The sequence below is a fragment of the Phyllopteryx taeniolatus genome, chromosome 4, assembly GCF_024500385.1.
Source record: "Phyllopteryx taeniolatus isolate TA_2022b chromosome 4, UOR_Ptae_1.2, whole genome shotgun sequence".
Taxonomy (NCBI): Eukaryota; Metazoa; Chordata; class Actinopteri; order Syngnathiformes; family Syngnathidae; genus Phyllopteryx; species Phyllopteryx taeniolatus.
In genome coordinates, this window is record NC_084505.1 from 24654906 (window position 1) to 24678355 (window position 23450).

Sequence of the window (23450 nt, forward strand, 5' to 3'; positions counted from 1 at the left end):
GAAAGTTACTTGTTAAATACACAACGTGCCTTTGTTTTAAATGGCGCAAAAAAAAAAAAAAGTTCTTTGCCCATGTATAAAAGCCCACCAGCGTGCTGGGAGACTAGTAAAGAGGCATTCGAGGAGCGTGTGATCCTCACACGGGGGGGTGTGCCCCCCCCCCCCCCCCCCTCCCCCCTCAGGTGCTCACGGTGGAGGTAATCCTTCCCAGGTAGCGCGCTGACTCACTCTCAAACACGCCTCAGATGCCGTGCATGGAGGACGCACCGCTCGCCACTTCCACCTGACCTCAGAAGACGCGGTTGGGAACGAGCTCCGAGGCGCCAGGGTCCCGCCGCCGGGAAAGCCCAACTCGTTTGACCGCCTTGGGAAGAAGCGCTGGATTTGGACGCAGACCGTGAGTTGCGGTCAATAGACGACGTTTTGTTTTGTGAGACTGGGAATATCATCAAGATTGGAACCGGCACCTACCGCTGGTTCACCTCGTGATTTTTTTCCCATTTGCTGAACTTCTCAGATCTTACGACAAGGGGAGTTTTAGCAACAAATTAAGCCGTAATTGCTAGACGTTAAAAAATATATATAAATTCTTGATTTTTCTCAAGATGCTGCTTCTCCTGAGTCTCACACGTACTTAAAAAAAAAAAAGCGCATTTAAATGGATCATCTTACGATTTTTAAACCTTGTTGTTATGTTGGAATAGTTTTTTGTTTGTTTTTTTAAATCTGGAGGAAAAAGAAAATGAAATGTCAAACATTTATTGGGACGTATTATTATATACAGCTCTAATCTCAAAAATTAAGAGATTAAACAACATTTACAAACCAAGGATTAGGCCAATGCAAGTAACTATAAACTGCGTTTGTAACATCATATAGAAAGCAGAAAATGGCAAAAACTTTCATTCTTTTCATTTCAATGAAGATTATATGGCAAAAAAATGATCATTTTGCAGTGGTCTAAATTGATTCTTATATTTTGGGGTATATTAAATATATTGATTGCAGCGACACAAGGGGCTACAAGCGTTAAGTGTAATTTCCAAGATTTCTTTCTGTGCAAAATTGCTATTATTATACACCCATACCCACTATAGTTCGTATACTGTATGTCAGAAATATTTTACCTCAATTTACATAAAAGGTTGAAAGCAACAATGTGTTACAATTTAACTGTAAATCAAAAGCTACAAAGCATGCTGATGATTGTCCCTTTACTTACTGTTATTGTTAGCTAAACACTATTATTATCTTTGTAATCATTTGAAGAAGAAAAAAAAATGTCAGGCTCTAAATTATGTTTGTAAATTAACCTTAAAGACAAATGATGTTAGAAATTGTCTGTTAGTTATTTGGCAGTAACTTAATGGAACAATGTTATAATTTTAACCCCCCACCCCAAAAAAAAAAAAGACAGCCTGACAACTTATGATTCGTTCATTTGAAGGCCTTCCCGAGGAGCCACAGACAATGCCGGTGGTCAAAGTGGAGAAAGACTCTCCGCCAGACGCGTACTCAGCGGCCCCCGACCCACCGGAAGAGCAGCCCCGAGGTCGGCGCAGGAAAAGACCCCTGCAGCGAGGCAAGCCGCCCTACAGCTACATCGCCCTCATCTCCATGGCCATCGCCAACTCCCCTGACCGCAAGCTGACGCTGGGGGGCATCTATAAGTTCATCACGGAGCGCTTCCCCTTCTACCGGGACAACTCGAAGAAGTGGCAGAACTCCATCCGCCACAATTTGACGCTCAACGACTGCTTCATCAAGATCCCCCGGGAGCCGGGGCGCCCGGGGAAGGGCAACTACTGGGCCTTGGACCCCAACGCCGAGGACATGTTCGAGAGCGGCAGTTTTCTGCGGCGCAGGAAGCGCTTCAAGCGGTGCGACCTCAGCACCTACGCCTCGTATGTGCACGACAACCCGATTTTCGCGCCGGTCCAGATTGCGAGGCCGGCAGCATACTCCAACGCGGTGTACCCCAACATGACCGTCAGTCCGTCCTATGGGCAGCAGTTGCCCTCGGCCTACTACCCGTCCCCGTCGCCCCCCGGTTTCGGCCCGGCTCAGACTCACATGTTCAGCATCAACAACCTGATCGGACCTCCGACCGGCGTGCTGGGAGCTCAGGGGCCGGACGGGATGCCGCAGTCCGCTCGCAGCTTCACCCCCGAGGGGATCCACAACGGGCCCGGCCCCTGTAGTCTGGCACCGCCGGTTTTCCAGAGCCAGACGTGCGGAGGGGCCGTCCCGCCCCGCTCCACCACCTCCGCGCACCCGGGGTTCGCCTACTCCGGACAGAGCGGCCACCCGCACCACCACCACGCCACCCCACACGGCCCGTACGGACAAGGCCACAGCCAACTGTACGCCGCATCCGGTCGCATGGCCTCCTCGGGCGAGACGGCGGACCACTACGGCAGGGTCTCACCAGTGCAGCTGGGGTCTTTCTCCCAGTACAACAGCGCCAATTCAGGGGGTTACCTGCGACACCCGCCCTACACCGGGAACATGGACAGATTTGTGTCTGCTATCTGACAGCTGAGAGCGTAAAACACACTGAAAAGCTACTACTTCCCATGACTTTTACCACTAAACTGCCCTCGTCTTTATACTTCAAGATATTCGACTCGGACATTGTAATTCTGGGATGTCCACGCTTTTAATTCCAGGAGCCATATACAGAACAATCTAATCTTCATTTTTAATTTATTTGACATGCTAAAACCACTCCATCAGTGTGTGTAATGATATGCTAAGGAAATCAAATCTCTACATTTACAACAAAAACAAGCGCAATATGTACTAAAGAAAGTAGAAAGTAGCGCAAACAATCACGATTCACACTATTTGCTGCTGTAACTAAATTAATAGAATTGTTTTTACTATTTTAGTTGTAAATAGTTACTTTGCTCTATTTAAAAAAAAAAAAAAAAAAAAAAACTAGAAAAGCTTTATATAAAACCAATGTGAGAACTATGTCTCTTCTCCTGCCTTGCCAGCCAGCACTGAAAGTGAGTACAATTAAGGCAAACGATACAGGCCATATCAATGGGTAATTATGGTATATGCAACGGGCCGCGAAAAACTGTCAACTTGCCACAAATGGCCCGCGCACCGTAGTTTGGACACCACTGTCATAATTTACAATTGTACCAAATGTTTCCTGGTCGGACGCCCTTCAGTTTTAGCGGTGGACCAAGCCTTTGGTCCTCCAAGACCTAATTTGTGTACCCCTATACACTCGGGGTACAGGGTTCAGTTATATGGCGCTGACAAACCACCACTCACAGACTAGTTCATATAAAACATTAGCTAGAAATTCCTACACCCCCCCCACCCCCCCCAAACTTCATACCGAACGCACCCAAACATTCTGTAAGATATTTTTTATGCATTCCAGAGGACCATAAACAAAATAAATAATAGTAATATTAAAAACCTGTGATTCACCGGCTTAACCTGACAACCCATTTTTCATGTGGGTCAGAGTGAGCTCCACAAAGAAAATGTCCTCTTCACTGCATATAAGTGTAAATAACACCTTGTGAGCGTCTTCATGGACACGTTTTGATTCTCTTTAATACCGGCAACATTTTTTTGTAAGTTATTGGGCTTGATGGTCAAAGGCTTTGCAATAAGTGGCTTGTTTGAAGAACGTAGCATGTGTGGTGTTGCTGACAAAAAAAAAAAAATGTACAAAAATGGCAATTTTGTAAATTGTATAACATTTTTTAAATAATAAAACGTTTAAATTAAACTGGACCTTTCCAAATGGCCTCAAACGATGCATTTCTCTCACCTTCAATGCTTTCTCTGCCGTTTCGGCCCAGCTGCTTGTGAAGTAGCGTCTGGAGCCATGCAGGATTTTTCACTCACCTCAACACTTCAGATTCAGATAATCTGCTCAGGCGACGCAATGATTTGTAACACGATAGTTCAGCCCAGTAAGGTTTGAGCAGCAACTGTGGCAGTAGTTGTGTCTCAACCCAGACAAGATGAGACCTGAAAGCAAGCACTTCGTTAGCATCAGACACTTGATTACGTGCGTAGGAAAGAAGCCTTAATAAAAGACGGGGCTGAATCGCTTTTTTTTTCCCCCCTCCAAGAGGGGAGTACCATGGAATCTTATAATTTAAACATGGTGGGGCCGACAAATGCACTGAATATTTACAGTATACAGGGGCCTGCAGAGACCTTTGAAGGGGCAGGTGCTCCAAGTTAAAGGGGGCGGGGGGGGCACGTGGAACAGGATTTTTTTGTGGTCATATATTAGCATTTTGTGTGCATGTCACAACTATATTGTGGGAAAAAAAAATAATAATAATCCATGCCATGCCTGGAGATCTGTGTACATGTTAGTGGATTTATTCTCTACAAGTAGAATTGAGAAATTGATTTAAGAAGGTAGTCAATTGCTTCTCTGCCCTCAATTACTTTGTAATTTCATACATTTAGTTTTTTACAGTGTAAAGTTAGACATTAATTAAGCACCTTCTGCAGGTCAGTAAATATCTCAACAATACAGTCATCACACTCCTGATCTCGAATGACTTTACCAAAGCATTACCATAAAAGGAAAATACATTAATGAAAATTGCACTTTTACAGAGTTAAAATACAATTCAATTAAATCACAACTGGCCAGATGATAATAATAATAAGAAGAAAAGTGATCGACATTCTTGCCTATTTTCTGCCATGTTTGGAATCAAACACGAACAGAGTCATTCTCAAACGAGTGCCCGGTCTGCCCAAATTGAAATCCTACGGTCCACCAAAACCTTAAATTAAAAACTCTATAATCAACATATGAGGCTAGGATCAATAATTTTCCAAACAATGTTCCATGAATATGTGCCAAGCAATGGGTGGCTTTGTTTATTACATTCAAATAGCTAACAAGCAAGATACTATACTGTAGGCAACAATATCAATCTTTCACCAGGGCTCCCATTTGACTTTTATGACACATAGTGTGTAAAAAAAAAAATGCTAACTTTTGATTTGTAAGGTCTTGACTGGAGTAGAGTGGACCACAGAGTCACACAGATATCTCCTTGCCGTTGGACTTTTCAGACTCACAAGAATTTTTCTCCGGGCACTCCGGTTTCCTCCCACATCCCAAAAACATGCATGGTAGGTTAATTGATGACTCTAAATTGCCCGTAGGTGTGAAAGTGAGTGCAAATGGTTGTTTGTTTATATGTCCCCTGCGATTGGCTGGCAACTAGTTCAGGGTTCCTGCCCGATGATAGCTGGGATAGGCTCCAGCACGCCCGCAACCCTAGTGAGGAGAAGCGGCTCAGAAAATGGATGGCTGGATGGATAACCATAAATTAATGAAAGTGTAGGCTACACCTTTTTTATAACCACTAGGTGGCAGTGGCATATTACAATGAAAGTGTACACCTTTCTCATAACCACTAGATGGCGGCATACACTTATAAAATGTGAAAGGTTTTTTTTCCATTTGCCTCCATACTCATGTATAATACACACTATTGACTTTTGACCATTTGGGGGGGTCGCATTAAACACGAGAAATTACGGTATTTTTTAAATTTGCATGTTAGAATACAACTTTCCTCATACAACTTTGACTTTGTGGTAAGACTTGTCTATGAATGGTGTCACACAAAAAAAGAAAAAACTACAGGTTTTCCCCTTCAATTTGGGTCAGACGATCAACCAGGACATCGTTGTGAAAATTTCTCCCTTGTACCCGAATGGAAAACCTGTTACAGCTGTTATTGTTGGCAACAGACGAAATTAAAAAGACGAAAATTTGAGAAGAAGCAATACTTTTTCACAGCACTGTATCATCATCAAAAATATTAAAATATTTCACTGTGTACAAATAGCCACAGTTTTTCCTCACGGGTGCTGTAATGATCAGCCGTACATCTTGATGACTTTCTGCAAATGTAGAATCATTAAAATGATAGTGCGTGTTAATTCACATTTTGTCTAACGGTAAGATTTGTTAGTGCATTATTTATAGTTAATTATTAGTCAAGTTTTACACATAGGAAATTGATCTAACCAAAATAATCCTATGCGCTAACATAAATAAGATGGGCCAACATAAAAATGCCTTGTGGCTCATGTAATGTTTTAATTTAGATATTTACATTAAACATTAGAACAAAAAAAGCCCTTAAACAAACACAGAGAAGTTATAACAAACATTGGAAGAGATTAAAAAAGGATTTAATACTTACAATAGAACACTGAAAAGGCAGCACACATAATGCATGAATATAAAAAACAAAACTTATCAGCCTAAATATTTCAAAAGCTGCTGTAGCTGCTCACACTTCTTCAACCCCTCGGGCAATGACAGCAACGTCTGCAAGGAAAACAATTAAAGAAAAAAAAATGTATGTAACAAACAACTTCAGCGCTGATGTGTTGGTGAGGAATAGAGGGAGGGCGCTTACCTCCCGGACTTTCTTGATCATGTTGCTCAACATGTGCACCTCGTTCTCGCACTTCTGCTGGTTCATTTGATGGATCAGTTGCTGCAGCGAAGTGACGACACGCAGTGAACATGGAAGCCTCTCGGTGCATAATCAGTGCGTGCAGTTTTGTGTGAGGCGCGGACGTGTGTGTGTGTGTGTGTGTGTGTGTGTGTGCGTGTCGTCCACTTACATGACGCTTTGCCCGTTCAATCAGTTTCCCTCTGGTCTGCGCCATCTCCTGAAGGCTCTTCTTCAGTCGCTCCACCTGGATAGCATATGAAGGACAGGGGGGACTATTTATTTACAAATAAATATTGGTCATATTTGCATTACAATTATTTCTCCTCTATATCATTAATATATTATATTAATAAATAAAAACATAAATACAATGATAATATTTATATTGTATATTAAATATTGATTTAATATTTGTAGAAAATAATACAGTGGAACCTCCAAAGTAAGATACCTAATTTTACAATAATAAAATCGTTATACATTATTATAAGAAAAACAAAAACTTAATTTTTTGCAACTAAAGTTGCAAAAAATGACAAAAAAAATGTTATTGTGAGAATAAGGTGATATATTATGAGAAATAATATTAGAAAGTTATAAGGGAAAAAAGTAGTCGGAATAATACTAGAGCGAACATTTTTAATCTTGAAAAATCTGAATATTACAAGAAAAATCCTCATTTTACAAGAATTGTTTTTTTCTGTGAAAAAAGTCATATCGCAAACAAAGTGGAAATTGTACGTGAATGAAGTTGTGATAGTAAAAGAAAAATATTTTTTTCATGACAATAAACAGCTGTAGCAAAGTGCTGTATAGGTTTAAACATTAAAAAAGTAAACAATAATACAGTGATAAATAAATAATATTTTCTCATTAAATTATACAAGAAAAGCTTCCTTCATATTGACAAATAGGAGGGTCAGAATTTTATTGCCTCTTGTTGCACAGTTGACATGTGAGTTGCTCTTTGTTGAGAGGAACAAGATTAAAGTTTCCCCTAACCAGTATGAGTCAGTCATATAATTGTTTAAAATGTAGCATATACAGTTCATTTAAAAAGTCAACACAACCCTGTTCAAATGCCACGTTTTGGTGATACAAAAAAAAAAAAAAAAAAAGGACAAGGATAAATCCTTTCAAACTTTGCACCACTATTAAATGTGACATATAATATGTACGACTCAATTTATTTATTTATTTTTATCTTTTCGAGAGGGCAAGTATAAATAAACAACTGAAATAATGCGGTTGCCCAAGTGTGCACACCCTCTTATAACTGGGATGTGACTGTGTTCAGAATTAACCAATCACATTCAAACTCATGTAAATTATGGGTCAGAACACACCTGCCACTATTTGAAGTGCCTTTGATTAACCCCAAATGAAGTTCAGAAGATGCAGTGGGCTTTTCCTGATGTAATCTCAAATGGACTTACTCATTACTGAAATCTGGGCCTGTTTAATTGTTTAATTAACACAAAGCTGATACACTAGCAGGAAGCTGTGACTTATTCTGTTGTATGAATGGCAACTAACGTATTCAGAAATAAATCTCTGAATTCACTTAACAGGGTCTTTAATTGTTTGGTCTGTCACTATACGTCGCTGGCATTGATGTATGACAATGCATCTGTAATTAATAAATAGGCAAGCCAACCCGATTGAGAATCAATCACTGTCCTACAGTACATCCAAAGAAAGCCAACGTGGTCGTACCTCTTTCAATAAGAGAAGCTTCTCTTCCATGACATCAACCTTGCCGGCTGTATATCCGCCAGCTTTCTTCAGCTCGGCACGCAGGATTTGAACTTCCGTTTGAGTCTGTTGGAGAGAGTGATGCAGCTCTGTCGTCTCCTTACGGAACTCCTGTTGAGCGTTGAAAAAATACAAAGTACATTATGTATGTAGCATTATTCTGGAAGGGCCATATCCTCCCGGTGTGCTGCTCGCTTTTCTGGCTGCGCACATTCTCCCATCCACTCAAAACTGTCATTTACGGACCCTCATGCCAGCTACGGACTCTGAGTGGGGCAGCCCTAAAATATGGGCGGTTGTTCCCCATGCGCATTCTCCTGCGGACTTAAGCACTTAACCTCCTTCTGCGCTCCCTACGCCAGGGGTTTTCGAACTCATTTTTATCACGGGCCACATCGTAGTTATGACTTCCCTCAGAGGGCCGTTATGACTATGAACCCATATAAATGAATTATCACCTCATATAATTACATGTACACAACAAATTGATGGATAACTAGTTTTTAAATCACAAGCCTTTAAAACATGTTTTTCCAACTCATATTAAAAACATTTTAAAAAGGGGATTGGCAAGAAAAAATGCTTGCAATTTCTAAACATTATTACAAGTGAAGACAAATTGCAATTTTAATATTTTCGCAAGAAACATTAAGTCGACGGACATGATTTGCTTCCGTGGGCTTCATAAAATGATGTGGTGGGCCGGATCTGGCCCCCGGGCCAAGAGTTTGACACCTGTGTCCTAGGCTGTAGTAAGTCCAGCGCCCCAAGAAGGTGAAACATCATATTGCACATTTTGATTCAGTGAACTGCCTGGCAACGGCTGACTCGTGCTGACGGTGTGAGACACACAAGGCTCATAACTAAGCCTGGGGGAGAAAGAGGAAAATACATACAAAAAATAAAATAACTCTGCTAAATCGACTTAAAAAATTGCTCAACACAAAATTTCTGCCTTGAAGCTCCACCTAGAACCATGTTTGGGCCGCCGGAATTCATGTTTCACACGGACATTTATTGCAGGCGGACGCAGTGTTGGGCCAAAGATAAAGTTTGCCAATAATGACAAAGTAGCATCTGTAAAATGAGTTTTTTAAGACACTATTAGCTGTGTAATATACATATAACATGATAAGTATGAGTGGGGTGAATGGTATTTATTTATTTTTTTAATTTCTAAAATAATAATTGCTCGGACGGTAATTCTAATCGCAATTCCTAACTGTTCAGCATTTAGCGGTCTAAATTCTTTCCACCAAATTTATACCATACAGTCAGTACCAACATATGCAATTTAATAATTTAAGTCCATCCCTCATGAATGAGATTAAAATGTATGTTAGTACAAAAAAATAAATATATATTTTTTTAGTAATCGTGTTTGGGCGCGATTATTACATTACATATACATTTTTTATTGCTGGACCTCCAAGCAGGTTCAGTCATGAGCACAGTATTCTGATTAAATATATTTTATTAGATTTATTTCAGGGTGGAACAGTGAGCGACTGGTTAGCACATCCGCTCGAGGGTTTGAATCTGGGCCTTTCCTGTGTGGAGTTTGCATTTTCACCCCATGCCTACGTGGGTTTTCTACGGGTACTCCGGTTTCCTTCGACATTCCAAAAACATGCACGGTAGGTTAATTGAAGACTAAACTGCCCACAGGTGTGAGTGTGAATTTTTATTTGTCTATTTGTGCCCTGCAATTGCCTAGCAACCAGTTCAGGGAGTACCTCGCCTCTCGCTCAAAAGTCAGCTGAGATAGGTTCCAGCATACCTGTGAGCCTACTGAGGACAAACGGTACGAGAGAATGGATTTATTTCATACATAATTTTATAAAACATATTCGCCTTCAAAGTGGAGCATGTTAGACGGAGTAATGTGCACGTCTCACTGGCGACAATGGGTGCTATATTTTCCAAATGGATTTCTATGACATTAACACGTCTCAGGAAAAACTCCATGCTCCATGATATACAGCCAGTCTCAGATTTTTGTGACTCACACCTCTTTGGTGGTTGCGCACAAATCTCCAGGTGAGACATAGTTTTGTGAGTCAGAAGTGTGGATGGGAGAATAGGCATAGATGAAAGGTGTACAAACCTGGCACGTATTTATAAAAAAATAAAAAAATAAAAAAAACTAACTGGAGAATACGGCCCAAAGTAACAGTGTGCGGGTTCTTACTTTTTTTTCAGTCCTGTATTTGATCATCAACTCCTGGGACTCGGTGACTTCAGTCATCAGCTTTGTGATCATCTTCTCATCCTGTCAGGAGGACGCAAACAATCAGTTCCGTGTTCTTTGCCACATTACAGTAGATTCAAAAAGTCTTCACAATGCTTCCCTGGTCCCACATTTTGTTATGTTAAAGCTTTATTTTAGGTTTTAATTTTTAAAGCACATTTCAAAAAATATTTGTCATCTGTGTAGAATTTTGATGGGGAAAAAAAAAGTATTACACTTTGGTCTGTGGCTTACACAGTGGTGTCCAAATGTCTTCCAAGGGCTACATACAGAAAAACTCAAAGGATGGAAGGCCCACTTGGACATTATTCACCTTTAATGTATTTCATTAAAGAATAGACATGTTGTTAATACATTATTTTAGTTGCTGCAAATCTAGAAAAGCTTTATATAAAACCAATGTATTGTTATTATCATCACTATTAATAGTATTAGTAGTTGTCAAGGTTGTTGCACTCAAACAGGCGAGCACCACGGACGGGCTTTGTCAACTGTTAATTTTAGGCGTTGTGATTGTGAATGCTTTCTAGATGCGCTTTAAAAAGAAGAAGTTTGCCTCCGACCTGAGCTTGCTGCTGCAGCGCCTGGTTACGGCGCGCGGCCTGGCCCCGCATCCGGCTCAGCTCAAACTTTAGCTCTGCCACTTCCGCCTTGTGCTTGTCGTTTGCAGTCTGCAGCGCCATCTCCAGGTGAGCGCTGGAAGAAGGGGTAGCGGTGATCATCACGTGATATCCTCGGAAATTGGGGCACTCTTAAGTCAAGTGTACTGTACTTTGCTGACATATTTGAACTTTCATATGTTTATGCAGATTCTCAAGTCATCCAAGCAATGGTAATCTGCAAATTTTGAATCAAGGCAATTGGACTGTCCCAATGCCCCGCAAAGAGCGGGGGTTCACTGCAAAGCCACTCTATGTGTATATTAACTATTTTAATGACATTTGAAATCAATTTAAAAAATGAAAAATTCTAGATTGTTGAGTAAATAGAATAATAATATGATCAAACAAAGCATGCAACATTCTACATCTTTTCTTTTGAATAACAAAAAGTTTGTATCCTAGTTTGGAAACTGACATGATGTCGTTGGAAAAGTTTGACAAACTGCCAAAAGTACGTCACTTGCAATGACATCCGTTGGTAATACAATGTAAATGTACTGTATAAAATTTAAATGTATTTGAATAAAGACCTCTTCCTGATTACATACCTTACCCTCTAATAGTTTTATTTACATTTTATAACATTATTTTGAAGAAATAAATGAAAAGCATTCAAAATTACAAAATGAAGGCATTTAAAAAAAGACCTCCTCCCCACAATTTTTAATGTCATAATTTATTTGTGAGGGGGAATATTAAAAATGTATCATGTAAAATTATAAAATTAAATTCAAACAAATGAAGACCTTTTCCCTAAAAAAGCCATACTCCTACTATTTTTCATTTCTATTACACTGTTGTAGGGGGACGTTAAAAATGTTTCACTAAGAGCAATGAATTGTAGATTCTTCCCGATAGTCGAAAAACCTATAGCGAATACAGTGGTTTGACTTTGTCTACTTACGCGGTGTGTTGCAGTTCCTCCTCCCGAGCGTCCTTGTGTCGCTGCACAGACTTGAGGGTGCCGACGAGCTCTGTGACCGTCTTGCTCAGGTGGGCCAGCTGCTCCAGCACTCCGCGCTGCTCCTCCTCCTCCTCCTCCTCCTCCTCCTCCTCTTCCTTTGCATCAAATTCCTCCACCACGAGGTCCTTTTTCGGGGTAACCGGCAAGCGGGTGAAGGCACTGTTCTTGCTGAAGATGGTTTCTCTCGGCGAGTCCACGCCCACTTCAGAGACAAATTATCAACTTAGTTTGTTAGTCAGTTTGTTTTGCATTTTGTTCCCTTACTGTACAAGCTGCAATATTAATAATATTTAACTCAACATTCATGTTTTTTTTTTTCTTCAATGGAAGAATTGATTGTACAATAAAACATTGAAAAGTTCTATCTACAAATACATGTTTGTATGGATGTCTGCTCATGACAAAACCAAATGTTTATATTGATGCTTGAATATGATATCGTTCCAAAATTTACCAGTTTAACTTCCGACAGAAATTTACCGGTAATGTTCCACCCCTTTGCAAGCCCACAATGAAAATAAGTTCATAAACACCCGATTTAAATTGACCTTCTGGTGTGATGGTTTCCTCCTCCTCCTCCTCATTCTTCCCAGCAGTTAACGCAACCATGACGCTCCCTACAAAAGAGCTGGGCAGGTGTGGCCGCTCCACTTTGAGAGCAGGTTCCGACTTCTTTGGTTCTGGCTTCTGTAAAAACAATGCGCACCTCATCGTTTCAGTCACGATGAAAGGACGACGAGGGTTAGAGCAAACAAGAACGCGCTTCGCTCGGCTACTTTCCCTTTACCTCGCCACCGAGCGCGTCGTGCAGCTCGTTGGTCACCCCTCGCAGCGTGTGGTGCACCAAGGTGATTTCCGTGACGGCCCGAGCAAGCTCCTCAGCTTGCTTTAGCCGAGCTGTGCCGGCTCTAGCCCGTGCGACCTCCAGCTCCTCTTGCGCACTCCTCTTCTCTCGCCTGAACACACGCACGTTGTCAAGGCGTGGGCACACCACAAATGGAACACCGTGTTTCGTCATCATCAGTCGGCCTGTTTTATCGGCCGATATTAGCCCTTAGCAAAATCATAATCGTCCAGAGTTTTGGCATTTTGTTGCAGCTTTTTGAGATCTTTTGGCCGACTTCATTTTGTCAGACAGGTTCTATTTAAGTGATTTCTTTATTTCTTACTTTTTCACAAAGGGCCAGGTAGCTTTGAATTGTTCCCCCCTGTTAATAAATAAACTCAACATTTCAAAACTGCATTTTATGTTTAACACATTCACTGCCATTGACGGCTTTAGAAGTCAAACATCAGTGTTAACTGGTAAGGCTGGCAGTGAATGTGTGAATTATCTTTTGTCTAATATATTTGTTTGATGATCTTAAAGATTCATGTGGGGGAAAGGATGCAAAAAAAATAAGAATTTGAGAAGGGGGCAAATACTTTTTCATGGCACTGTATATAGTGAATTTCCCTTGTGGATGAATAAAGTATCTCAAGCCATCATCCATCCATCTCATACGGACATGGCAACTAAAGTATAGTATATAGTCACTATTTGAGGAAATACGGTTTAAAAAAAAAAAAAAAAAAGACTGAATGTCACACAACCGTATTTTGATGACTGTGGCGCAAACAGAAGACTCACTGTAGTTGGCAGAGTTCTGCTTTCAGGTCTTCACACTGGATGTTCCTCTCATGGAGAACCCTGAGCATGTTTTCGCTTTCAACAAGCTGCTCCCGGGCCACTTCGTTCTCTGCGTGCAGGAACTGGAACCCAAACAAAGCACAATATACGTCAACTAACTTAATGCATGCATCACAAACATCATGTAGAGCAAGGGTGGTCAAAGTATGGTTGGCGGTCCACATACAGCGCGTACCTTTCTTTAATCTGGCCCACTGCACATTATCAAGAGTCTTGTAATAGTTATTCCAATAATTTAGATTTATTTTCCAGAAATTGGTAAATTAATCACAGTTCTGTAAACAGTGACCAAAACGACTCAAACGCACCTCGTTCATCTCCACAGCGTCGTTGAGTTTCGCACAAACGACGCTCAGCTGTTTGATCTGTGAGCTCTGCGACTGCGAGAGCGCCTGCAGGCGGCAGAGGTCCTCCTCTCTCTCGGCCAGATTACGACCGAGTTCGTCGGCCCGCTCCTCCGCCTTGCGGAGTGATGACGACAACCTGACAGCAACAAATTGCATGCATTTAAATAAGAACTGAATTTCATCAGACTACCCGTAAACACTTTCAAAGACGTCACTTACTGTTCTGCCATTTCCTTCGCCTGGCTTGCGTCTCTCTGTGCCTGCTGCAACCTGCAACAACAACATTTGTAACGATTCTGTTGCTCGTTTGCTTTTATAAATAAGATGATCTAAAAGTGCAGTACAGTGTAACCTCCACTGGGGGGGGGGTCACAGCTTGGAGTTTGTACTGTACAAGGAGTCCTCGATTTACACAAATCGTTAGGCACCGTAGTCTAATACCAATTTACGCTAACTCAACAGTAAAGTCATTATTGCAGTAAATATTTGTATTAAAAAAACACTTTTGTCTTAAATACAAAAACGACTCCAATGAAAAAGTAATTACATTAGCATCTGCTCGATAGGTGACTTTTTTAACTTTTGTATTTATTTAATAATCTTGATAGCGTATGAAAGACAGCGAGGAAGGGAGGGGGAGGAGTTATTGTTTGGAAAGGGGAATCTGCCATTTTTTCTACAAGTTCTTTCTTGAATTCTATGGTGTTTCTCAACTTCTCTTTTAAAGGGCCAGCACTTGGAACTTTCTTTGGTTACATGGTGAGTTATGCGCGACAATTCTGACTTCAAAACATAACATAAAAACCTCATAAATTCAAATAAATGATTCAGGATCTTTAGTCTGCATTTCATTGGCGAGCCATAGTCGGGCATACTTGGACGTCTCCTCGGCCAGTGTGTGCTCCAGGAAGGTGTGGGCGGCCGTCGTGGAGGACACGGTGGCTGACATTTCCGTCACGGTCCTCTCGAGCTGGGCTCGTTCCCCCTCACGCTCTATTAGCTTCTGACGCAGCACGCCCATCTCTGGGAGGGGGAAGACAAAAGTTGCACTTGGCAGCACTGCACATTGCACCGCAGCTTCTGTCGTGTACTTAGTTTACCTGAGTTCAAAATTGTAACCTGCAGATTTAAATCACCAGTCTGCTCTTCGGCAGATTGGAGACTCAGCGTGGCTTGCCTTAGATTGTCTTCCAGCTATATGTAAGAGAATCAGTCAGCATTACATGGGCATAGGGCTGGACAATAAATTGATTGTTTTGAATTTGTCAAGATGCTTTTTTTTTTTTTTTTTTTTTTTAAGTGGCTTCTGTAGTTCAACACGTCTCCACTGACATGCACTGCTTACACTAACAACCTGGTTGTGAACAGAGAGGAGCTAGCTCACACAAGAAGAGTCAGTGTTCTCAACTTGGCGATTGGCTTGCTTTATTTACAGGCCTTACAAAAACTGAATAGTATAGGATGACAATAATATATATACAATACTAAGATAATAACTGCAGGAGGCTGACCTGCTCTCTCTCCTCCAGAGCTCGGTCTCGCGCTGCCGTGTGCTCGTCTCTTTCTCTCAGAGCGGCTGCCGTCTTCTCTTTCAGCTTCACCAGCAAGGCAGGGGTCCTATGCACGAGGCTCCTGACTGTGGACAACTGCAGCAACAACAACAAAAACAAGTCTTCCCTTCAAGCCATTGTAATATTTAGCCCGAAGGAAAATGAAAGGTTTCTGCCATGTGGAACCTATTTCAGTTTATAGTATGTACAGGGTATCCAAATAACGTATGTGGCTTTCCTCGTTTCGTCCTGTTCCTCTGTTTCTGCTTAATCGATCAGAATTCAAAGTGAGTCTGGGTTTTCAACTATTCATTGGATTTGCTGCAGGTTTAATCGCATTCGTTTGACTGAACTGTCCTATGTAAATAAATGTACCTCCTCAACGCTGAGGCATTACAGAGCGAGACATGAAAATGGACACCTAAAATAAACATACATCATGGCTTATATTTTCACATGCGGAGGCAGCACTTCATCACCAAATCTCTGAATTAAACTTGTTAACTTGTGTGTGGATCAGCGCAAGTTGCCTCAACTTGAGGCTCTGGACTGGTGTTCCGCTGCATGCGTCACTTGCACGGATCCATTCAAGCTTTCGAGAATTGAAGTTCAGTTCACATTGCTCAGTTTGTTGTATATGCATTTGTTTTTATTGTGTTTGCTTTGTTTTACTCCGCTGTCTGTAGCCATGTCAGCGTTTCAAAATGAGAATCTGTTCTCAATTGGCTGACCTGGATAAATAAAGGTTAAATAAAAATAAATAAACGCTATAACGAGCAAATTTGCTCAAATGTAATCAACCCACTTCTTTAGTCAAATTGGACTGATCCTCCATGGTTTGGCACACAAGCTCCGAAGCAGAGTTCAGGGTTTCGGTACTGGTCTTGTTTAGTGCAACCTATGTGGTGTAGAAGATACACAGGATTTGAAGGGACATCAAAATACAGTAGCGAGTTTGCTCTATTGTGTTCTTTTCACCTGCTCTGGGAAGGTGACATTAAGGGCAGCAAGGAGTTCCCGCTGAGAGCCGACGCTTCTCTGCAGCGCCGCCATTTCGCTGGCGCAGCGGGTCCTCAGCTGCTCCAACGTACTGAAGGCCTGGACACGCGCAAACAAACAAGTAGACTGGCCACCTCGTTCACAGTGTCAATCGTAAGTGAGCATTAATATGTGTGAAACTTACAGCTTCCTTGGATGCCAGGGCGTCGTCCATCTGAGTCTTCATCTCGTCTCTTTGCCTGAAAGTTTCTTTGACCTTCTGCCTCATTCGCATCTGCATTTCCTTGAACTTTCTAAACAACAACTTCATTTCACCGTACTAAAAGGAGAACATAAATGAAAAACTTTTTTTCTCAATATTAGAAATTGTAATACTTTTTTTTTTTTTTTTTTTAAAGTAATTTGCCAAAAAATAACGATATTCTTGTAATATGCCTATTTTCTTAAAAACAGTCACTTTATTCTCAAAGTACTCCAACCTCGAAAAATATGACATTTGATAAATAGAAAAAATTAATTCACTGAAAATAAATACCATATTTATGATAAGACTTACATGCCAAGTGAGACTTTGATGATCCTCTCTAACAAGCACCTCAATTTGCTTCATGTCGGAAAGCGCTGCATCGGTGTCGCTGGTCAAAGATGTCTGTTGGGTCAAAGGTTATTATAGTTAACGAAAATGAACAAAGGAACAAAAACGAAAGTTGAATAAACATTTCAGTTAATGAAATAACATCAAAATTAGTGTAAAAAAAAAAAAAAAAAACGCTAACTGAAACGACATTTTGTTTTAAAAAAAGAATAATAATTACGAACTATACACTGCATTCCAAATAATTATGCAAATAACGTTTTTTTTCTGATTTTCCTAAATAGTCAACGCAAATGACAGTCAGTCAGTATAATTTTCAAGTTATCAACTGTTAGAGCATAATTGGAATTTGGAATGTTTTGGACTAAACCTTCCAATGATAACAGTTACTTTTTTGGAGAAAAATAAAAATTTAAAAAAACTTAAAAATGCACTGATCCAAATGATTATGCACAACAGAGTTTCAAGACATTTTCTAGGCGTTAACAAGGTGTAAATAAATCAGTTGATTTATGAAGCAATAGGAGGCCATATTTACTGAAATCATAAGCTAGATCAAACAAAGAAAAAAAGTTAACAGGTCAACTTACATTTAAAATTTGTATTTAATAGCAGCTGCACAATTCTGACATCCATTGAGCTTGTGAGTAATTTGAGTTTCTGCCTGAATTTCTTTGGAGGATGTCAGAATAGCCTCCCAGGGCTGCTGGTTGGACGTGAACTGCCACCCACCCTCATAGATCGTTTGCTTGAGAATGGGTTGTGGTCAAGTGAGGATTGGGGCCACACCATGAGTTCCTCTCCTTTTGTGTGTACCAACAAGGCTGTGACATTAGCAAGGAGGTGGCAGATTCATGTGTTGGGCCAGATTCATACAGAGAGAGCCGTACCGTTTAGGTGAAAAGGACCACTGCAAAGTATGCAAAGTTTCTGACTGAGCACTTTTCCTCCATCATACAAAATGATGAACTGTGATATCTGTAACGACGGGGATTTTCAAAAGAAAAGTCGGTGGTTGCAGCCTAAAGTTATTGCCTTCTATGCATAAATTGTATTCGCTTCCACTAAGATGCAATTCGTGATTGCACTTTGTAATAACACAATTATTCAGTTAGCCCTAGATAAAGTAGAAGATTTGTTTGTATTATCATTTATCCCAATTTCAAGATTAATTTGAACTGCAAACTGTTACATATTGTTTGTTAAAAAAATAGTGGAATAATAATAAACATTTTCTCCCTAACGAGGAATAATCGTGATTAAAATATTGATCAAAATAATCATGATTATTATTTTGGCCATAATCGTGCAGCCCTATAATGCACCATCTGATGCTACAAATAATACCTCTCCATTATTGGCTGCAATGTGCGTAAAAAAGGAGAGAAACTTATGGCTTAGCCCTGATCCTTCCTGACCTTAACACTGTTGAGACCCTTTGGAGGAACCTCAAGCAAAAGATTTATGATGGTGGGAGGTATTAGCAAAAGATGTATTAAAAATAGGACGCAAAGTCTCACCATGGTGACACGCAGTCCCTGGATATACTGGACGAGTTCCTGCAGAGACCTTCCATCTTTCTCCAAGTCGCCAATCCTGTTCAAAGCCTCCATATACAAGTCCCTATACATTGTGGTCTAGGTGAAACATACACCAAACAGGAAAACGATTAGACAATGATTTTACTTCATTTCTATATTTCCACATCAAGCCATTCACCTGTCTGAGCTCAGTGTGGTCCGTCTGTACCAGTTTGTCCCGCAACTCGGACGGAGGCGGGCCCACAATGTGACCACGCGCTGGCGCTCGGGACACGGCCAGCTGCTGCACCAAGGCCTCCACCATGATCATGCTTGACATCAGCCTCTGCTCCAGGTCCTCTCTGGGCACGCACTGCAGGCTGCCCGGGGGACAGCTGCCCGTGCGTACGCAACAGTAAAGACCAGTTAGAGCTGAGCGATCAAGTTCAGGTTTCTATACAAGACCCACTTCATTCTCAAAATATTCCAACTTAATTAAAAAATATATATATATTTAAAATAAAAGAAATCCATCCTAAAATAATATAATAATTTTTTAAAAAATCAATAATAATGTAATATGACCATTTTTCTTGGGGGGCGGGTGAAAAAAGTCTAAATTTACTCTTGCAATTTTGCCAAATTTACTCCAACTTTCCCAAAAAATGTAGTCCAAAAATAAACTACTTTCCCCCCAAAAAAACTATGTTACATTTACTAAGACAGTAGGGACACTTTTTCTTTAAAAAAAAAAAACTCCACCAATAATAATGTCTATAATAATGTCCCTGTGTTGCAATGAAAATGGGTGTTTGTTTTCTGTTGAACGTGTTTAAAATTAAAACTCAACAAAAATACTCCATTCCAACTTTTTCCCTTTAAAAAAAGTTTTAACCAAAGAAAAGACAGGCATGTATTCTTTATCCTCTGCAATTACTGAGGTTTACTACTTACAGTAGTTCTGAAACTTCAAGCATTTAAGAGTTTCCGGCACTTACTTCCACAGGAGCGGATCGGTGAGCGTGCAGGCATCTGCTATGGAGAAACGGCCCTTCCTCTCAAACTCTCCGGACGTATTGAGGCTTCGATCCAATCTTTTCACAGGGGTGACGCCCACACAGACGCTGCAGGACTCTGCGGGAGGAGCGCTTTCAGGAGCAGCAGGAGGGGCAGCGAAGTCCATCTTTCCCGACGCCAGGATGAGAAACTCTGCCATTTGTCGGAGCTGCTGCTGGAGCGGACCGTCCGTACTCAAAGGTCCTCCGGGAGCCCATGACCCCTGGATCTTCTTACCCAGATCCTCTGGCCGCGGACCCTCTGGCTGGGGGTTGTTGCACACAGTCGTGGAGTTTAAGAGGGGATGAGGCATAGGGCTCTCCAAGTTGTCTGCCCACAGAGTGGCCAGCTCTTTACTGTCGGGTGAAAACAGGTTCTTCTCGCAGACGTCGGCGGGATCCCTGAGAGCCCTCATGAGGGAAAGTGACGCCCTTCGAACCGGACTGATGAGCTGCAGAGCCGTCACTACCGAGGGGCACTCTGAGAGCGCTTTTAAAACCTTGGGCATGGTCTCCGCGAGAGGTTTGTCCACCCGCGTTTGCACATCTGGCCCATTTTCCGACAAACCAAGGGCGCTGTCCTTCGCCTCACTGGAATGGCTGACTTCCAGATGCGGCCGCACCTCAGGGAGCGTTTTGTCATCACTGTGCATCTTAGCTGTCTCATGGACTTTCAAAAAAAATGACGCAGGAGTTAAAGTCTTGCCCGATGGTGTTTTAGGAGTCCCTGAAACATCTGCATTTTGGTTCTTTTGAATTGGATCCATTTTGAGCGATTCGTTGTCAGTGAGAAACTGGGAGGTCAAAGCTTGCTCCACTGGAATAGCGACAAAAGCGCTCGAGACAACCTCTTGTTCAAAAGTGTCCCTATTCGTCTCGACAAAAGGATCCAGGCTGCATGATGCAGAGGGATCATTGTCACAATGATAGTTTGGGGGGTCTAAATGATCACTACAGGGCTCTTGGGCTTGTAAATTAACCGAGCCGTTAGTCCAAATTATGTCCAATGCTGGTGTAAAAGTACTTACATCGTCATTTATGCTCCTTTGAATGGGATCCGGTGTGAGAGATTTGTTGTTACGGAGGAAATGAGAGTCCGCAGCTTGTTCCTCTGGAATAGCGACAACAGCACTCAAGACACGGTCTTGTCCAAAACTGTCCACATTGCTCGCAAAATGGCAGTACGGATGGTCAAAGTGATCGCTGCAGAGCTGCACATCAGAAGCTAAAAAGCTCAGCTCCGAATGACCGGTTGTTCTTTGCTCTGCTGGAAGAGAAACCGTCTCGTCTACTTTTTTAATGACGTTGGGGATTTCCACCTCACCGCCACTGCAGGTGACTGACTTGAATGTTACATTGCAGACCGCACAAGGAGCGCCCTCAAACTGACAGCGGTAGAGATGATCCTCACATTTGCCGTCCAGTACAGGAGGAATGGCTTCATCCGGTCGCCTGGAGCCGTCCCAAACTTCCACCTCACTGCTGTCACAGACAGACGACTTCCAAGTGACATCCATGGCACCAGTGCTGGCTGGAACGACATCAACAAGAGAAGCGTCCGTTCGCTCAGGGTGGCAGTAGGGATGTTCCATGTGTACGCTGCAGGTCTCACTGGTGACAGTGTCCTCTATTTCAAAAGTGTCGCCCGCAGTTTGACCCTGAGGCAAAAAAATTTGGTCTTCTGTGCACAGTGAAGGCTCTTCTGAAATCTCCACTTCGCCACTGGAGCAGATGAAGGATTTAAATGTGACATTGGTGTGTCCACAAGCAGCCATTTCGATGGTTTGTGTCACATCTGCTGGTGGAGGAGAACACCAGCCAAAACAAACATCCTCCTGTTGGTAACAGTGACTGTGTTAGCGTAGCAGAAACACAAAAAATATATATATACATAATTGCATTTTCAAAATTGTTATATTAGCGCAAAATAAATATTTCAAATAATTGTACAATAATATATTCTTTTAAAATATATACATCAATACCTTTCGTTAAAGGTCCCCTTCCATAACAATCACATTTTTTTCTACTTTTTTTATGCATAACATAGGTCAAAATTAGTCTGTGACGTAGTTTGAGTTTGACATCTACAGGATCCGGCATAAGGCTTGGTATAAGAGGTTTTTTTTTTTTTTTTTTTTTTTAAAGTGTTTTAATATATACATAGTACATATTTTTCAGTTTAAAAAAAATATTTTAAACCTGGCACCTTTTCTTTGTTCATCAGTGATTTAGACTTCAGTCTGAGTGGCGCAGACAGACGCTGCTTTTCATTCTCCACACTTCTCAAGGGAGGGCGCTGCCCACATCTCCTGGAAGGCTAAATAAGCATCCAATTTCAAATATGAACTATTGTCATAAATGTGCTTGTAAGCGTGACCGTATTACAACAAAGCAAAATATCCTCTTACCGAGCCTTCCACACTTCGACTCGACATCGCTGGAGTGATGTAAAACGGCTGGTATCAGCAAGTAGGACACTGCTCCCTTTAATAAAATAAAAGATGGAACTGAATCATAGTAACAGAATATTACATTGCCTTACATGACAAAAAAAAAAAAAAAAAGACATTTATGATACAAGCAGGGTTGGGAGGGTATCTTTGAAGATAGATAGATAGATAGATAGATAGATAGATAGATAGATAGATACAGACAGATAGATAGATGAGTGACACACAAAAAACGCGACTTTCCGTCATTAAAACATGCACTCGCGCAAAAGCGACAAGATCTTTTTTTTTTAATCGCCAAAGATGAAATAGAGGTCGCAAACGCTCTGCATTAATAAACTATTTCAAGGTGACTAAAACACTTGCTGGCAACCTCAAGATGGGTAGTTGTTCTAAACTTATCGCGCCGGAATTCGTTTACAGATTTATTTTTTTTGCAAGACTACAAATGATTAAAACTTAATTAATGCTTAGTAAACAACCTCACGATATTAATTAAAACGTAAATATATCTAGAAATTCGTCAAACCTTCGGTGAAGTTGTCAACAACCGTGTTTCATTCAAAAGACAATTTGCCGCGTTGCTATTGGTCCAGTTTCTTCTTTGTCGTCCTTTTTCTGACAAAGGGGGCCGTTGTTTGGACTCATTCGTGACGTGCTGCCTCCTACTGGACGTTGCGAAACAGCATCAATCCGCCATGATGCCAATTTTGTTTTTTTGCATAACGCGACCCTAGGGAGGACAAGCAGTACAGAAAATGGATGGATGAACTGTCTTTTTTAAAATACATATAATCACTGATGTTTTTTATGGCATTTATTTGATGCCATAGTAAAGAATTTTAAAATGAATTCAATTCAGTCGTCCAGGGGTCATGAACTAGTTGAAGTTTCACATTTTTTAAATTGACAGCTAGTCAATTCATTATTTCATATTTGTATTTATATGTATTCGCATTTTAATTTGCTTCACCCACTTTTAGATTAATTTTAGCATTTAATAAAAACATAAGCAATGCATGGTTATTATCATCATCATATCACTGGTTATAACCTTTATTCAACTGCGATTGGGTGGTAACAGGTTGAGGGTGTACCCTGGCTGAGACAAGATCCAGCACACCCAC

General features: G+C 41.1%; 2 protein-coding genes across 2 annotated transcripts; one reads left to right on the forward strand and one right to left on the reverse strand.

Moving 5' to 3' along the window:
• The first annotated feature begins 246 nt into the window (after window positions 1–246).
• On the forward strand, window positions 247–3762 carry foxe1 (forkhead box E1). The gene is made up of 2 exons (XM_061771963.1): window positions 247–397; window positions 1448–3762. The coding sequence occupies exon 2, from the start codon at window positions 1471–1473 to the stop codon at window positions 2533–2535; it is 1065 nt and encodes a 354-aa protein (XP_061627947.1). The 5' UTR covers window positions 247–397; window positions 1448–1470; the 3' UTR covers window positions 2536–3762.
• A 2431-nt stretch (window positions 3763–6193) lies between these two features.
• spag5 (sperm associated antigen 5) lies at window positions 6194–22967 on the reverse strand. Its single transcript, XM_061770827.1, has 25 exons — window positions 22853–22967; window positions 22282–22357; window positions 22080–22190; window positions 19814–21705; window positions 19015–19210; window positions 18816–18932; window positions 17257–17349; window positions 16885–17019; window positions 16680–16799; window positions 16507–16599; window positions 15663–15797; window positions 15252–15345; window positions 15027–15174; window positions 14371–14421; window positions 14113–14287; window positions 13745–13866; window positions 12902–13070; window positions 12663–12801; window positions 12055–12316; window positions 11052–11184; window positions 10429–10509; window positions 8199–8348; window positions 6652–6726; window positions 6441–6521; window positions 6194–6349 (listed from the first exon to the last, which is right to left on the reverse strand). The coding sequence occupies exons 2-25, from the start codon at window positions 22306–22308 to the stop codon at window positions 6278–6280; spliced, it is 4671 nt and encodes a 1556-aa protein (XP_061626811.1). The 5' UTR covers window positions 22309–22357; window positions 22853–22967; the 3' UTR covers window positions 6194–6277.
• Window positions 22968–23450: the final 483 nt, after the last annotated feature.

Bases quoted from the DNA above. Each gene is read 5' to 3' on its own strand.
- spag5 (XM_061770827.1), bottom strand. From the start codon at position 22,308: ATGTCGAGTCGAAGTGTGGAAGGCTCG. The intron at 16,600-16,679 runs GTGAAAAGAACA...TACACCACATAG, and splicing joins ATGTCACCTTCCCAGAGCAG to GTTGCACTAAACAAGACCAG. The intron at 13,071-13,744 runs GTGAGTCTTCTG...GCGTGTGTTCAG, and splicing joins GCAGAACTCTGCCAACTACA to GCGAGAGAAGAGGAGTGCGC.
- foxe1 (XM_061771963.1), top strand. From the start codon at position 1,471: ATGCCGGTGGTCAAAGTGGAGAAAGACTCTCCGCCAGACGCGTACTCA.